This window comes from Lichenostomus cassidix, chromosome 2 (assembly GCF_008360975.1).
Source record: "Lichenostomus cassidix isolate B80296 chromosome 2, HeHo_3.0, whole genome shotgun sequence".
Taxonomy (NCBI): domain Eukaryota; kingdom Metazoa; phylum Chordata; class Aves; order Passeriformes; family Meliphagidae; genus Lichenostomus; species Lichenostomus cassidix.
The window spans coordinates 7,130,224-7,148,208 of record NC_139482.1 but is presented as its reverse complement, the minus strand read 5'-3'; the positions used below and the strand labels follow the sequence as shown (position 1 = coordinate 7,148,208).

The following is a 17,985-nucleotide window of genomic DNA, read 5'->3' as shown; positions in this document are numbered from 1 at the left end:
GGATGCAGAGCAAACACTTCCAGCCATCCCTTTCCATTCCCATGCCCTCCTTCCACACTGCCCACATCAAGCCTTCCTCTACAGACTGAGCACAAACTGAGCTCTAAAAGCCCCCCTAACCCTGCTTCTTGCAGATCTTCAGAGTTTGCAGTCCTTTCAGTGGATAGAAGTTGAGAATAAAAAGTGAATTTTTCATTACTGTTCATCAGATATTAAACTTTTTCTCTATTTTTTTTGTGGTCATTAAAGGCATTTTTCTGCCATTCTCAGAGGAGCTGAGGAAGCCCTCCCTCCTCAGGGCTCTTCCAGCTTGCACAGTGCATCTGAGCAGTGTTGGCACAGGGCTTCCACAGCCAAAGGCTGATTTCCACTAGAAGAACTGAATTTTACAAAACATCTCTGGCTCACGAGGCAAGGGAATTTGAGAGAAAGGCTTTGCTTGCTCAGTGACCCTTAGGCTGTCTTCCTCCTGTTTAGAATTAACTTAACACTTCCACATTCATCTCTGTCTAGAACTCAGTTAAGCTCCAGGTAAGTGAAGTCACACCACCAGTAATTTCCCAGGAAAAATCATTATGAATTATCCCTAAAGTTTCTGATTCAGTTTTATTTTCCCTTCTTCTAAAACCAGGTGTGCTTCTTCTGATTTTCATAGCACCAAGTCAGGAATAATTCCAAAGATGATAGGAGAGAAATCAGATGAGCAACAGCCACAACTTCCACTACCTAAAGGGCCAACAAATTTCCTTTGGTGAGAAGCTGAAATGTTATTTATATTATGGAAATAGAATTACAGTTTTTAGTGAATTAATTATTTTTATTTTGAAGAATTGGAGATATTCTAGGTTGTAGAAACAAAATATATAGGGCTTATAGTTCATCCAAGTAGTACAGCATAGCTATCATTCAAACATTTCAGGCCTTATACCAGCAGAATTGAGAAAGACAAAAATATTATTCATGCAGAAGAATTGCTTCCCCCATGTTTGATTCTTTGGTCATCATTTAAAAATGATTCATTACACTTTTCCCTTTTGAAGTTTGGTAAAAAATTCACTGTAATCCAGAACTTAGTAGCAACCTAATGGTGATTTTTTACGAATGATTTATACCTAAACCTCTGAAGAAAAGGATTTATAATGAAAGTGATAGCTCAGCCCTAACTGCAGCACTGGGAATGGTGACACATAATTAATGTATTATTTCAGTTGTGGGAGACACTGACAGTAGCTTTTCGTTCTGAGGAAGAAATTTATAGGCTGACTGAAAAAGGCACCATGGAAAAAAAAATCACAGAAGAGGAATAGAAATCCTTGTAGCAAAGACATGTCCTTACAATCCCCCTCCCGAAGGCTATAAAATCCTGGCAAAGACAGTGTTTCCTCTATGGTCTAATTTATACCTTTCTCCTCTACTAGATGGCAGTGTGACATGCTCTCAGAATTGCTAAGTGAGGGGGTTTCTTGCTTTCTTTCACAGGAAGCAATTAATTTAAAATATCATCTTGCTGGCATAAAAGTTGAAAAAAAAAATAAATTGCCACTGGCTGTGTATTTTGAAATCAAATCTGTTTACTTACAGGTTCAACATCAAAGGCAAATAGTGCATATTCCCGGTCAGGTGACACTTCATACCAGATAGCCTTTAAGGAGACCTAGAAAATAAATACAATGTTGAAAGAAACATGCTTCAGTTTTCAAGCTAATGACATCTAGCACGAATTTTTATGACCATCTCTCTAAGGATGAAGAATACTACCAGATTAAGAGTCTTGAAAAATAGAATTTTTTTTTTTTTCCGAACGCCAGAAATGTTATGTGTGCCCCTATAAGAGAAAGAATTAATGCCTTGTGACTTAGAGCAGGCAGCTATATTAAAAAAACCCAGAATTTCCTTGCAATCTTACTGCACAGTGGCTGGTGAGGTGGCAGATGTAGGCAGTAGTTAGTAGAAAACTCTGATAAATGGCAATTTATTAATTCTCTCTTGTTCTCTGTATTCACTGGCCAGTGCAGGAGACGAAAAACAGTAAATAGTTTCTGGAGCAAATTAGAGATAGAGACACCACTACATCCCCTAATTAAGACAACACAGAGGAAAACTATTCCATTTTCCCCAATTAAAAGTCTTTGGGATGCTGCAGCGATAGAATGCACCCTGACCTGGGTTCTGTGAAAATCAGCACTGTAAATCTTGCTAACAAGAAGAAATGCCAGGATACCTCAGACTTGTCAGGAATTACCTTGTCCCTGCTCCAATTTTCATTTGTTTAGTGAAGCCATTTTCCCTTCCCAGTGTGTTTCAAGATAATACACTGCTGGCACAGATGGCAGCAAGGTCAGAGAGAGGTGCCACTGACACATCCCTCATCCACTGCCTTTTAAATCTCACCCAACAAATTAGATGTGAGTCCTTGGGAGAGTCCCACAGAGCAAAATGAATTTGGGCTGCAGGGAAATAAAGAGCACCCACTGGGAGAGTCCTCCCAATGGCCAGTGGGGCTGGATGTGGTGTGGAGACCCAAAAGCAGAGGGGACAAGCCATACCATCCGACAAGGATTTGGATTGAAAGGGATCTTTAAAGGTCCTCTAGCCCAACCCCCTGCTATAAGCAAGGACATCTGCAACTAGACCAGGCTGCTCAGAGCCCCATCCAACCTAATCCTGAGCATTTCCAGGGATGAGGCACCCACCACCTCTCTGGGAAATCCAACTGACTGATGACCCAGTGTAGATCAGGGTGGGAAGGAACAGGGGAGCCTGGGAACCAGCAGGGTCAGCATGAGGACAGATTTTATTTGCTGCTATGTTAATAACAATGGGAAAGGAAAACATGACCAAGTAGAAAAAGTTTTCTGACCCAGGGCTGGGAAGGAAGAGGAAAAAGACCACATGTCTGAGTAAGGCATCATGGCAGCTCTTGCACTGGGACTTTCTGGATTGGGGTGGAGGTGACCTGCAGGTTTATTTACTGAGAGGGCAGAGGAACAAGGGTAGAGCAAGCAGCAGGGTGGCAATGGCATGAAAATGTAGGATTATCTTGCAGCAGTGTGCTTTTCTTACAAATGGCAAAAATTAAAAACCAGTGGAATAAACAGAGGCCAAATGGAAGCAATTTGACTTTGACAGACCTTGACATTGAAGGAAGCCAGCCCACTCCTTTATCCTTAAAATGGTAAATAAAGGGGTTACACTCTGGTAAAAGAGGATTGCTTATGTGATGCAGCAAAGGTTGAAGGTTAAATGTGGCATGTGAGGCTTAAGGCTGGGCCCTGCAATAATAATTCAGTGGTAAATTATTTTTCTCATTAAAAAATAATTAATATAAATAATGGGCTTATTTCTGCCACAATGCTGGTTTCACCAACTACAAAAAACAATGCTACAAAATACTTCTATCACTATAAGCAATATTCTGTATCAGATGGGAATTTGTTTTCTTTACATTCATTTTAGTAGCCACCTACTAACTTATTTTCACAACAATTTTTTAGGGTTTCTCTCCTATGCAGCTCCACTTCTCTTCATCAACACTACTCATAAACAACATTGAATTAAATTTCAACCATTAGGACAGAAAAATCAGCAAACACACAAATTAAAAATAAGTATTTGCATGGAGGAAGGTAGAGAATGTCAACAGACAGTAAATGACACCAATTGTCTTTTTTATTATAAGCATGACGAAATGAGAATTATGCATCTTTCAATTATATATGATATGCAAGGCTAGCTTCAAATCTCTATATGATACTTTCCAGAAGTATGAGGGAAACTGAGCTTGCAGAATAATACGAAAAGCTGGAGTTCAATCTCACATTATCCATCACTGCATAGCCCATTGTATTACCAGTGAATTGCTTCTCCCTGACAATACATGAAGTTGAAACCTAAGTCATTTTCTGCTTTACTGATCCAACGGCAAGAGCACTGTGGAATTCAGCCACTTGTTATAGAAAATACTTACAATTTTTTTGTTTTCTATTAATACTGTTGAACTGTTGGTTTCGACATTCCTCAGAATCACTGTGCCATTCCGGTTTCTGTAAATGAATTCATTATCTGCAAGGAGGAAAACAGAAGGTCATTAAGGAAATCTGGAATTGTCTGTTTGTGTGGAACCTAATTACAGACTTAAACCAAAAGTACTGCTGGGAACTTCCTTCTGAAGGAAACAGATCATTTTTTAACGCAGCCATTGCTCCAAGTGGCTTTGAGGATAGCCATAAAATGCTGTGGTTAGTGTTTGTCACATGTTTATTGGGCCACATTTTCCCTTAGATAAAGGCAAGAGCCACCTGTTTTGAATGTGCATTCACAGCTTGCTATATTGTTAGTGTAGAAAATAAGGTCAAAAAAACCCATTACTTATGCTTACAGGTTTTCAAGGTCCATAGTCCCTGTAGGAGTTTAATAAGCTTGGAAAGCCTCTGAAGGTGAAAGGCAAATCACCCTCTAACAAAGGAGATTCTGGAACCTGATATTGTGCAGATACTCCAACTCCGACATTTATTCTGTAAATTTATACCAGAAGGAGATACATGGAAAGAAATCACCATTTTCACATGAAAAAGGGCAAATCAGCTTGTCTCTATACACTTTGGAGCTACTCCAGCTCTCAAGACAGCTGGACAAGGGCAAGAATGCTCTCCAGTAGCTGCTGCACAGCAGGCAGGCAGTGTCCAGCCCTCAAAGCACACAGCCTGCTTGGCAGAAAGGCTGGGGCAGATATGTGAAAGGGACTCCAAATGAGGGTTAGGCAGCAGGTCAAAAGTTCAGGATGAAAAACATTACAACAATAAAGGGATGTCATAAACTTGGAGTTTGAGTCTGATCAGTGCTTACATGCACTGCCCTGCAGATAAAACATAAAACATAAGTCCAGAGCACTCTGCCTTTAAAGGAATCAGCAGCTTTTCTTGGCACAGGACTAGGGTTATGTTTTTATTGCAAGTTGAGCAAACTGAGACTGACAACTGATGGATCTTACCAAACCTCTGCTTCCAGTTTCAGCTAGGGAAAGAATTAAGAATTCCTCACCACCTACCCTTCCTATGGCTACTCCAGCAGGGTTACCATGGTGCAACAAGGGTTAGAGACCCATGAATGGTTTAACATTATCCATGGGTTGTCCTGGGAGGAGTCAAAGGTGAGTTTAAATCCTCTAGGATTAATACAAGCACAAATCCAACTCGCTGTAACCACAGAGATGTGCACTGCCCAGCTGGGGTGACCTGCTAAAGACAACACTGGGATTACAGACCTGGTTCTTTCACAACTTTGGTGTACAGACCTAGCACACTCCTTATCCATGTTTCAATGTTTTATTTCCAACCTGGTGATGATAATCATCACAGTCATTAACCAGCTTTATAAAATGCTCTGAAAGTGCAGATGAAAAGCTTCTATGCTCTGCTTATTGCTATCAATAAAAAATCTCCTCCTCTCTATCACAGATTTACACACAAGTGGAGAAGGAAGAAGTCTTCTCTGAGATTGGGATGAATCAGATTCTGTAAGGCCAAATGGTTGATGCAATAGAGTTGATCATCCCAAAATCACAAGGTTTTAGAGACTAAGATTCTAAGAGTCCAAATCAGAGCACCAGCCCTTCAGACTCATAGGCAAAGTTCTCAAAGCCTAACTTTTAAAAAAATTCTGGTATAAATTTTATCAGCAACTTCTGTCCTAAATTAAAAAAAAAAAAATCTAAATTAAATTAAGACTTGTATTTGTCTTTCAAATATTCTTTCATACAAAATTTATGACTGAAGAAATTAAAATACATAATCTTGAGAAAGAACTGATGGAACAGAACTAGGATAGAAGTCAAAAAAGTCATAAGCAGCATGGAGAAGATAAATAGGAGATGCTTATTCCCTGCCTTTTCCAAAACAAATACCAGAAGGCACTAGATGACACCAGTCAGTGTCAGGTTCAAAACAAATAGAAGGGATTATTTCTTCATGCTGAAGGCAAACAAACTGTGGAAGTCACAGTCCCAGAACAGAGCAGGTGCCAGGGCTGCAGGCGCATCCAAACTAGAATTAGAAAAATGGAAGAAAAATCCATCAAAGATTATATGTCTTGAAGGGAGATCCTTTTCAGGAAGCTCTTGAACCAGCCATTGTGAGGGAATAAAAGGATATCCTAAATCATCATCTTGAGAAATTCGCCTACTTTTTAGAATCTTCCCCAAGTATTTGCCCTTGTCCTGGGCTGTATGCCAGAAGGGACAATCCCTGGACTCTAATCCAGCAGCAACTTATTTACAACTCTAACTTCCAACTTCTGCATCCAGATCCTTAAGAAATGTGTTCATGCCAACAATTCAGGAAGTGAAGCAATAAAAGATTTAATACTTCATACACACCTGGTCTTTATATGCTTAGGCCATAAAGTCTGAACCATTATTTGTTACAAGAGGAAAGTATGCAGTCCAAATTTTTATTTTCCAGCAGTATTTCAGGCATTCCAGAAATAACAGGGAAAATTAAACTGAGAGACAGATTATTACCTAATTATCAGACATTTTGAAAAAGATTACTGCTTTAATAATCACCCTCTGTCAATAACACAGAATGTTTTCCAATTACACACTAAGTTCTAGACAGAAAGATCACATTTTAAAGATGGTCAGGAAAACATTTGGATAATTGTAAGCCTTTCCACATATTTCCTAATTACAGAAAGAAATAGCAATGAAACTCAGCTCAAAGTTCAGTACACAGGTAAAGTACCTTATTAATCTAATGAGTCTGTGGAGCTGTTTCTTGAACATTGCAGGAACTGATGGAAGTTACATTACTGCCCATAATGACATTGCTACCACATTTCATTGCTCCTTATGCTCCAAAAAACCCATAACATTTTAATAAACTGTAAAACTTCAAGAAGATTACATAAAAGCTGCTCCATGGTTGGAAGCAGGAGGTGACAGACTTTGCCATTATTTGTTAAACCATAACAAGTTTAAAATCAGGTGCTAATCTGCTGCATGTACTTCTAGAAAGCATAAAAAAGAACAAATGAAGCAGCGCTGATTTGTTAGGGCTGTAAATCTTGCCTTTATATTCAATACAAGCCATCAACACACTGTCTGAATTAATGAACAGAAAATTGGTCTGCTTAAGAAAAGAACAAATTGATCTGCATTGTATTCCAAACAAAACACTGTGAGGTTTAGCTGATCTTAGTCCTCAAAAGATGAATAATATTCCTGGACTCCTGTTTTGAAATGTGTTATTTGTTCCAGTGCAAGAGCATTTATTCAAATGGGACATACCTCAATCAAAGCCAGAAAGCAATGCAGCAGCCTCTGTCTATAATGAATTCTGTCCAGCAAGATGATGAGAATTTGCAGCCTGATTTATAGTTGTCTCCGCTGCTGATAAAGGTCATCACTGCATCTCATTTTTTATTTCTGCCTTTCTTTGGGGCTGGTGTTCAGTACAAATGATGCCCAAAATTATAATTTTCAGGCATAAAGCCATTAATTCCATTTCTTCACTCTTTCTTGGATCTCTTCCATCTCTCCTTCACCAAGGGAGTCATGGATGCCCCATCCCTGGACATGTTCAAGGCCAGCACAGCTGGAGCTCTGAGCAATCTGTCTAGTGAAAGATGTCCAGTGGGGCTGGAACTGAATGCTCCTTAAGGTTCCTTCCCACCCAAACCTCTCTATGATTCCATGATTCAATAGCAAACTTCACTTTGCCAACTCTTCACCTCTCTTTTAACCTCCAGGAAACTGTCTGGATGGTAGAACATATCTGTGAGTGTAGACACAGAATTGTAGTCACACTTACAAAAGTGCCTGATTGCTAAAAACCATGATTACCAGAAATAATGGAGCAGCCTTGGGGTTGTTCAGAGTCAGTGTAGAGCAATGGGAAGGCCTGGGGAGAAACATCTAAAAACCTGCTAAACTGAATAGGTGAAACCATAATCCCCATCTGCTTTTCTGTCTTGAATTCAGTCAGAAAACACATGGGCAGAGAAAACAGACCCAGTGAGAGGGAGGAGGAGGACCTGCATGCTTGTGAGGGGAATTTTCATTATGTGTCAGAGATTATGTAAAGCAGAAAGCAAAACTGAGTGATAAAATATGAGCAAAAAAAAGTATTTAAATCCAGGTCTAAAAAGTATTTTAATGAAATGGTAATTTTCTATCAGTTTAATAACAGATGAATGAAAAGCAGACAAAAAAAGCATTATGAAATTCACAATTGGCAAGTCAGCAGCAAGAGACAGTGAAAGAGAGAAGATACACTCGGGACTGTTAGGACCACTCCAGTCTTTTAGAGCCACAGATTTAGAGGAAAAGGCAACTTCTTGAGTCCTGATCAACAGACATGAAAGATAATTGAATGAGTCTCAGTCTGATGAAAGCCAGCATCCAGGGAATTATCGTTCTCAATCCCTAAGATTAAGGAAGATTGGTGAAAAAAGGAAATTTAAGTCCTGAAGTTGTTCTAAGCCATTTCCAATAAATGAGCCTCCAGATAGCAGCAGGATTGGCAAACATGATGCTGTGTCAGGAGAACAGACAGGTCCTGTGGGATGACCCTCATCCCTCCCAGGGGACAGAGGTCCCTTTGCACCAGGCCATGTGCAGGGATGCTGGGATGGAGCTCTGCACTGGCAAATGTCACAGGGCCACCAAGAGAACATGGGCATCCTCCTGTTGTTCCTCACAGGAGGAAAATAAAGGCTGTTGTGGGGTTTTTACTGATCCAGAGCAGTCACATCGTTGGTGTTTTATCTTACATCTCAAGGATGTGTGTTGCAGCAGCCAAGAGTTTCCCAAAGTCCTCCCACACAGGTGTTGTTCAGACACACCTGGATAGCACTCACCATCTAACAAGGTAACAGGCAGGAAGACTGCAATAGTAGGACAGATGTTTCTTCAGACAGAATTTGTATTTTCAACAGGATGTAGTACAGTTGTATTCCCTTGGGAAAATACATGAGGATCAGGCAGTGGAGTTAAAAAAAGAAACAAAAAATCTTCTGCTTGTTCAGCATCCCAGCAAGTTTTCTGAAGGGTCAGGTGAGCCAGGGGGGGTGGGGAAGGACTTTGGATTTCCTGTAAAAATGTGCTTTCTGAGTGTCCCAGGTGAGGGAATAGCACAAGCTGTGGTTAACAGGTTGCTGTGTGAGGAGCCAAAACCCTAAAAAACCCCTTATTCCTGCCAGATGCAGCAGAAGCAACTCTCTTCAGACACAGCCTGCTATCTCAGGGACTGGTTTTGAGAGAGAAGGAGTCTGAGGTTTTTGGACATAATGGAGGCAGAGAGGAAAACAACAGAACAGGGTAAATTCACACAGGAAGTACAAACATTCTACTTCCTTTGTGAATTTATTGGAGAGAAAACCCAGCAAACATTAAGAAGCACCAAACAAGAGTGGTGCAGCATGATATGAGCAGGGAGAAGGATGAACTCATGCAGATTTATGGAAATACTTATTTTACTTTGCTTTCATGAAAGGGGAAATTGCATCTTGTTCACCAGGCCTGCAGGATTATTGACTCACTTAGGACAGTATCTGCCTAACTGGAGCCAGGTAGGAGACTGAGCCCCCAAAACCCACATTCCTTGGGGTAGATAGAATTTACTCCTCAGAAAAGCACTGAGAATAAATGTTGAACAAATGCTGGGACTGTGCATGCTCACTAACTGCTGCAAAACTTCACCACATAGATCATAATGCAAAATAAAAGCACAATCAGTCCCCAATGGAAGCCTATTCAGGTGTCCAGGCAGATGCAATCACAAACTCAGGTGGAAATAAGGCTGTTGTGATGATGCATTTAATACTGTGATCTGTTTTCTTTCAAGACAAGCTGCAGTTCATCTATTTGATATTTACAGCATGTACCCAACAAACAACTGACTCTGAAATTCCCTCCCCAAGGCAGAGGAAAAGATTGTTTTCATACTGAGCTGCTTCCCATAGAGAAAATGCAGGGAAGGTTTCCATCCCCTGTCCCCTGGTGCTGCTGTAAGCTGGGATAACAGAGAAAGTGGGAGGCAAGGACCATGAATAGGGAATAGCAGCAAAACCCCATTTCCATACCCACAGCTCCATCATGCTCTCAGTGAGCTGTTCTTCAGGGATGATCCCTGTAGACCTTGGCATTTGTAAATTTTCACAGCTCCTGTCACCACCCTGCCTTTTGTTTCAATCCCCCTGCCCCCAGTAACTCCTTTTTTTTCTGCCTTGCTGCTTTGCCTGGCAGAAATAAATAAGGATTTCTTAGACTTTGTGATGCTGATACAAGGAGCAACAGGAGACAGAGAACAGCTTGCCTTTAACAACATCACTACAGCCTTTAATTCCAGGAGACAACTGGAATCCCATTTTTAGCTTCCTGCCATTATGGTTCATTATCCTTTTACTGTTGCCAGCACTTTTTTCCCCACATGCAAGGCTGAAAGAAAAACTTCTTTAAATAGGTGATTTACTGTAATTTAGTTAAATGCTGTATAACACATTGCATTGGTAAATTAAGTAAGTGCAACATGATAGAATGTGCTTTATTATGCAAGAAATGGTTTTAATTGCTCATCATCTCAGTGCAGTTGCACTTGGTGCACCAATATAGTGCTTTTTCAGTAGCACCAGTAAAATAAAATACAGTTATAGCTCAGGAAAATTCCCACATCAACGTGCACCTCTAGCAGGCTTGTAAATTAGCTTGTCAAAGCTCAAAGAAGACCGAGTCTTGGGAAAACTTAAAACTATAAAAATCAGTAATTCCAGTCTGTTTCCCTTTTTATCTAATCCCACATCTTTCAAGATGCAAGCACAAAAAAAAAAAAAAAAATCTCAGCACCAAGCCTGAAATGCAGGCAGAGCACACCTTTGAAATTTTGGTCCCAAATTTGGAACCACGTAAAACTCTTCTGCTACCTCATTTGTGAGGCTGAACTCCTCCTCAAAGAGCCCCAGTCTGGGAACTTTGTGGGCTCAGATCACGACTCAGTGGCACAGGTATGAAAAGCTGAAATGCATGTGAGAAATCAAGAACTTGTTTCAACTTCAAATAACTCCCTTCCCTGCTTCTTTCTGCTTTTATAACATATGGAGGAGGGGAAAAGAGAGACACTACAATTAGGCAAAAAATGAATGGGAAATTCTCTGGTCTAAATCCATTTTCATTCCATCCAGGGCAAACCATCTTGATTACAAAACTGCTGCAAAAGCCTAAAGACAGCGGTGAAAACACACACCGTGTTTCTTGTTGCCCTCAGTTTATGTTTCTAATGCCTGAGGGGAGTGCACCACACTGAGCTGACTTTGGTGTATTCCAGAGCTGAGAAATCTCCCTCAAAAATTCTCTGCCATCCTATTCTCCTGTACAGCTGTGCTCATGCCATGTGGTTTTCAAACCCTGGATGTTATAGGAGGAAAAGCACAGATGACCCCTGGGTTACAGGACAGCTGGAGACAGCAGATTACACTCATCCCTTTGATTCCCTGCTGGAAAATCTCACATTCAACACAAGCCAAAAGCAATTTAACCCCAAACAACTATTTTCCCAGAAAATCATCCTCGATGCCTTTATCCACACCTACATATTTTTCACAGTGTCATCACACAACTGAAGAGAAAAATAGAGTGCAGCCAACAGGTAGCATGGATCAGCTTATCCCAGCTCCATGAAGTGACTGGGGTGGGTGCACAGCCCCAAATACACAATGGCATCGATTTTGCTGGGAATATAAAACCTTCAGGGCTTTTTCCACTGTAGCTGCTAGCTCAGATGAGAGCCCAAGCTACCACTCCTGCTTGGTCACACCCACCCTGCCTGTTCCATGCAGGGACACTTGCTCCAAGCATTCCCTGGCTGTCTAGGCCAGGGCAGCATCATTCAGTGACTTCCTCTTCTTGGACAAATGCACTGGGTCTTATCTGCCTCATTTAGTTTGGCTTCACTCGGGGGAGTGCATAATCCAAAGTGTTACACCTAAATATAATAATCCATTTGACACTGAGAAGAAAAGGAACCTATGAATAAATTTTCATTTAAATGTGACCCCACAGCTCGCTTACTTAATTCCTCTGTGCATTCCCTTGCCTCCTTCTCTTTGCCCTTAACCAAATGGCACTTGTTAGTGGCCACAGTGGACAGAAAGAACACATAAAGCATTTTTTCTTGCTTTTCGTATGATTGTTGTGGGCAGATTACTTAAATTTCAGTGCAGACTGAACGAGACTGTTGTATATTAACAAGCAGATATGCTGTGTGTGCAGCTTCGGGTAAAGTTTTAATTATCTTTGAGTGCAATATTTCACAATCCCTCTTATGTCACACTGTCATTTCAGATGTGTCTGGAGAGGTCTGATGGGGCTGAAGTATAACGGTGTGAGGAGTCTGTCAGAGACATGGCCATCACCCTGACCTCAGGCTTTTGAAAATCAAGGCAGATAAGAGATGAAATCCAAAACCCCAAGACACATTTTGGTTTCCAGTGTGATTACTGGGTTTGCAGTGGTCACAAGAGGGCACCATATTACAGAGCCAATGGAAATGCTTTCATCACTTGCAGAGAATCATTAATAAATAATTAGATGTGGTGCTGGGCAGGGGACTGCTAGGGAATGGCAGCTGGGGGAGAACACTTCCTGCACCCAACAGCAAGGGACCTGCTGCTGGAGAATCATTTTGCAATTATGTGTAAAATCCCATCATTTTTAAACCAACTGATGAGGGAATGAGAAAATTACTGTCAGCTGGGTAGGGTGGTGAGGCAATAGAACAGGCTGTCCAGAGAAGCTGTGGATGCCCCATTGCTGGAAGTGTTCAAGGTCAGGTTGGATGGAGATCTGAGGAACTTGGCTTAGTCCCTGCCCATGGCAGGGGGGTTGGAACTAGATGATCTTTTGGTTCCCCTCCAAGTCAAACCATTCCATGATTCCATGATGAGTGAGAAACTTCTCCTTAGCATCACATATAAATTTGGTTTTCCTGCAGTGACTGGGTCATCTCCTACACAGAGCCTTTCACCAAACTCCAGAAAAGATTCCTGAATTCCTTATTTCACTTCTTCTTGCTCCTATTCTTCTCTCTACCACAGAACCAACATCATCCACCTGTGACTGCCTTTGTTCTGTTGGTCTTGAATCAGCAGTGGTTTGTTGCCAAGAGGACAAAGGTGCTGATGCTGGTGCAGAAGCAGAAGGGCTGATATGAACTCCGGGTTTAAGTGCAATGGATGAAAAATAGTTACACCAAAAGAATGACTGCTCCTTCCTTCCAATTCCCATCAACCTTCTGTCCAATAACACCTTCTCAATGGGTTAACAACTTTCAGCAGATGAGATTAGATCCAAAGAATGCCCTTATTCAATGGAAAGAGCTTGACTTCTTCATATTATTGTTTATTTTCCATCCATACATAATTTCTTTATAACTCAGGGCAATTTTTTTTATCATGCATTTCCTTGCTTCTGTCATGGTCTTAATCTTTCTCTGGACCTTTTCTATTCCCATTACAATCTATCTTCTTTGGATGGAGCAACCCAAGCTCTCTGCAGTGATCAAGCTGATAATGTCCCTCAAACTGGATAAAAACATGCTGTTTTCAGTATTGCTCTCTCCTGAGTATAGTTCAATATTGTTTCTCCTAAAAAAGTTGATTGCAACAGAAAATTGATTACTCTCTCAGTTTCCTGCCCTAGGAGAAGGAAAGCAAATATAAACTATAGAATTCTAATAATCTCTCTCCTGTTTTCTTATTCATACTCTTCTGGCTTGATAATTTTGCTATTAGCCATTCTGTGCCCATCAGGAAAAATATCAGGAATATTATAATTATTGTTACATAGTTTTAAAAATATCTTCCTTTGTGAGGAATTAAAAATAGAAAATAAATAAAGAACATGTTTTTATGTTAAAGGCTAATTTGGTTTAAGGCCATATCTTATGCAGGTTGGTGTGTTAATATCAGCTTCAAGGTAAAGGGTAATGGCAAACTTTTAAAAATATTACCCCTGAAATTACCAACTGTTAGAAAGAAAATATGAAACACATGGAACAAACAAACAAACAAATAAATAAATAAATGTATATGTACATATGCACTCTTGGGCATGTTTTAAATAAGTGTTTTAAGGCATTTTTTATGTCACAGTTCACAGCCTTCCTCCCCTGGGAAGGAGAATAAGCAAGGAAAAGATACCTCCAAATTATTAATAAGCATCTTGGCTTATGCATGAGTATTCCAAGCAATTTGTCTTGCAAAATGAGTCATTCCATCAGCTGGAGCAGCAGCAGGCAGTGGAAAGTGCTGTGCATGGCCCAGCATATGTGCATTAACCCCTCTATGGGGCCACAGCCAGCTCAGCCCTGCTGGCTCTGCTCCCTGCCAGTGCTGCCAGAGGCTGAGCAGCCAGAGCCAGCTGCAGGAGCAGGCCTGGGGATGGGCTCCTGTCCACTAGGAAATGGGAAAATTGACTGCTGAGCAGGGAGTAAGTGTTTATTAGGGTGATAGCAAATTAGAGCCTTGGAAAAATTTCTGGACGCTGTCTGGGAAGAATTGGTGGGTTTTGGATGTTAGTCCAGGTCTTGGTGGCTCTTAGTCTGCCTGGAGGTGCCATGGTAGTCAGATATTCCCACAGTGAATGCATGGCAAGGCCAACACTTCCAGCCAGACCCTGGAACAGCTTACTCAGCATAAATGACCCCATGGAACATATGTGCAATAAGAACAAAATCTCTCTGAACTGCTGGATTCATCACTGTTCTTTGTAGAGTAAATTGCATAGTCAATAAAGTCCAGTGCATGCCAAATAATAATAATTTATCCATTAGATCCAAACTTTTGCCCCTTAAGGAGGAAATGCTTCTGAGCTGAAAATTTTTTAACCTTTCTTGGTTTCAGCATTGACCTTTCCCATTGCCTTCATTCATTTTTGTCTCCATTCATGCCATTCTGCCTTCCCTGGAAAGCCAAAATGCTTTGAAGATGATCACCCAGATTTTGTGAGTTATTATGAAACTTAAGCATCAGAAACCAGGTACAAGATTTCAAAAGAACCTGATATTTTAAAAATACCTTTTCTAATGAAATTAAACATTGAATTGTCTCCATTTACCTTCCAAATAAGTTTAACATTTGAAGGACCACTTAGAAATAATTATGATAGTATCTCTGAGTACTAAAAATGTTTAAGCAATGTTTATTTATTACATTGCTTTTTTGAATCAAAGTAGAGTATTTTTGTGTGTTACCTGTCCCCAGAGGCTGGGATTTTAAGTCAAGTAGCAAAATGAAATCTTGACATCATTCCCAGCAGACCCTGATTTCACATGAAGCTCTGAAGCCCTGCTGAAGACCTGGATCAGATGATTTTATGGCATCATGGTTATTTTGTGTGGCATGATTTGGTATAGGGACCTATAGCTTTTACCTCTAACACACAGCAAAATCATTTGGCTTTTCTTTAGGGTCAATTCAAGTGTCATGAAACTCAAATAATTTAAACACTTTTGAGAAGTTAACCCAGATACTTCTGTGCACTCCTTGAGTTTAATTCCCATCCCATCCTCCCTGAAATTATATATTAGAGATGGAAAACCTTTGTCCAAGGTCCTGATCTAAGGCTGACCAAGCAAAGCAAGTAGAAACAAGCTCCCAAAACCCTTCCTCAAACAACAGGTGAAAGTTGTTGATGAGAGAAATAGTGGATGCAAGAGGCTCTGGAGGACCCTTGGAAACCGTCTTAGAAGAGAAAACTATTTTGACAACAAAGCCAAAAATATACAAGAGGATCTGAAAAATCTCTGAGCTAAAAAGTGCATGAGGTTCTCTGCCCTCTTGCTCATCCTTGAACACAAATCTCACCCCTCAGGAAAACAGGATTTTGGGCTGGGCAAACCTTTGGTCTCCTGTGTTCTTAATTGAATTTCCACTGATGTGAGATTTTAAAGTATAATTATGTTCCCTTGATCAGTGATAATTATCTCATTCTAAATTTCTTTTAATGAATTATATAAGTCTGGGACTATTTCTTATAAGGAAAAAAAAAAGTGCTTTTCATACATTCAATAGCTTAATCCAGTCAGGAGATCCAAGCTCACCAGGGACTTTTTTTCTGAGATAAGTAAATCTTTGCCTGCTAAATTTTCAGTTACAAAGACTTGATATAAAGTTTAATCACCAGAAATACAGTATTTCCTGTCTTCAAATTATTTAATTATGGTATCCCAGCATATATTTATTTAATGTTCATTAAAAGGAGCAAGTAGAATACATACTGCTCTAATTAATCCTTGGTAAGCATTCCATGTTCAACAAGTGTACAAGAGCAATGGAGCAAATTCAGGGAAAGCTACTGAGTCAGGAAAATGTGCCTTGAACCAAGTAGAAATCTCAAAGAAGGCATACAAGTTGGGCAGGGCAATGTGAAAAATAAAATTGTCTTGATTAAAAAAAAAATTAATAAAAAAAATTTTTTAAAAAAAGTAAGCAAAATGCATCCTGGAGAATGGAGGGTTGCAAGAGATGGACTGTGTCAAATTACAACCATTTTTGGAAATCACTACTGAACGTATCAGCAGTGTGTATTAATTAGGATTAATAGCTTTACAAAAGACCTGAACACCCTGAAGAGTTCTCCTTTCTCCGTCATCCCTTTACAGTCCTCCTTTAAAAGTGCTTTTTGCCCAGTGTATCCTGCAATTATGCACCTCATTTCTTCCATCTGTGCTTTCCTAGGCGCTTATTTCTCAAGTGCCTCTTTCCCAAAATGTTTCTACCCTTAACTCAGCCTGACTGTTAGGAAAACCTTCAGCAAGTTCATGCAAACTCTCTTTCTTAACCTTTACCTGCAGTTCAAAACTGAGTCCCTTCCCTATCTGCCCAGATTTTCTTAGGAGTGCTAGAGTGAAACAAAATAAATTTCTTATTCCTTCCCACAGCAATCCTCCTCATGGTGAAATACTGCCAAGCTCCTGGGGAAAGTGAGACCATCACCCTCTGCTTGATCCATCACCCAGGAGTGAGCACAGCCCTTCTCTCCCTCCTCTTGCCTGTGTTACATTCCTCTGAAAACAAAGGAAAAAAAACCCAGCAACTTTATTTTCCTACAAACTCAACCAGCAGGGCTGCAATTACGACCATTCTTTTTAAGGCTTGTCACAGACAATTTTTGTCACAGCAGTTCCTCCTTCCCCAAGGGCTGGGGACAGCTGGACATCACCCTTTTCTGGCTCACAGGTGGCAGCTGGGGAAGAGCATCTCTTGGTGTCCCACCCTACCTGTAGCTGTTCACACAGATTTTTAGTTAATACCCACTGAGAGATCACCTAGTTCCTCTCCCAGTTAAACTCCTGTAAAACCAGTGCCTTTCCTTTGGCTCTGAGAGCAGCAGGGTTTTGATTTCAAGCTGCTTTGAACAGGATGAAAAAACCTGATCCTTTTCCTGGCTGGATTTAAACTGTTCAGCACACAGGCAGGACTGTGCATGTGGTTCTGTGTCTGTGGTTCAGAAATGCCTCTGCTGTGAGCCACATCTTCAAAGTCCCCCACAGATGCTACTACTCCCTGTGGCAGCATTTCCTTCCAACTTCCATCCCTGCTGTTCTTCTTTTGTTCTTTTTTTTTTTTTAAATTTTTTAATCAAAAGGCTCCCCACTGTGAATCCAGTGTCATTGCAGTGTACCTGGCAGGTAAAAGTACCCAGCACTGAATTTATCAGCTTTGCATTCACCACCAGGAGCACTGAGCCCCCAGAAATGCTGCAGTGCAACTTAGAGCAGCATACAGCATGCTGAAAGGGAGCAGCTTCTGCATAATTCCCAGGGATTTCTGCCTCAAATCTACAAACAAATTTAACACACAAAGGAGCCTGGGTGGTTCTAGTTTTCACACACCTTTTACAACTTCAAATTAATCCTCAAAGCTGCTCCTTGCTGGCAGACACAGTCATGTCAGGAGGCACTGCCTCACTTCTGAGCTACTTTGAGGGAAAAG

At 40.6% G+C, this 17,985-nt stretch overlaps 1 protein-coding gene across 5 annotated transcripts in view; it reads right to left on the bottom strand.

The window, feature by feature from the left end:
- DPP6 (dipeptidyl peptidase like 6) overlaps positions 1-17,985 on the bottom strand; it is a 526,589-nt gene that overhangs the window by 131,431 nt on the left and 377,173 nt on the right. For all 5 annotated transcript variants that reach the window (XM_085050257.1, XM_085050259.1, XM_085050255.1 and 2 more), the window contains exons 4-5: positions 3,968-4,062; positions 1,580-1,654 (exon numbers count right to left, since the gene is read on the bottom strand). In XM_085050257.1, the coding sequence (XP_084906383.1) occupies positions 1,580-1,654; positions 3,968-4,062 (170 nt within the window). The remainder of the gene's footprint in view (positions 1-1,579; positions 1,655-3,967; positions 4,063-17,985) is intronic.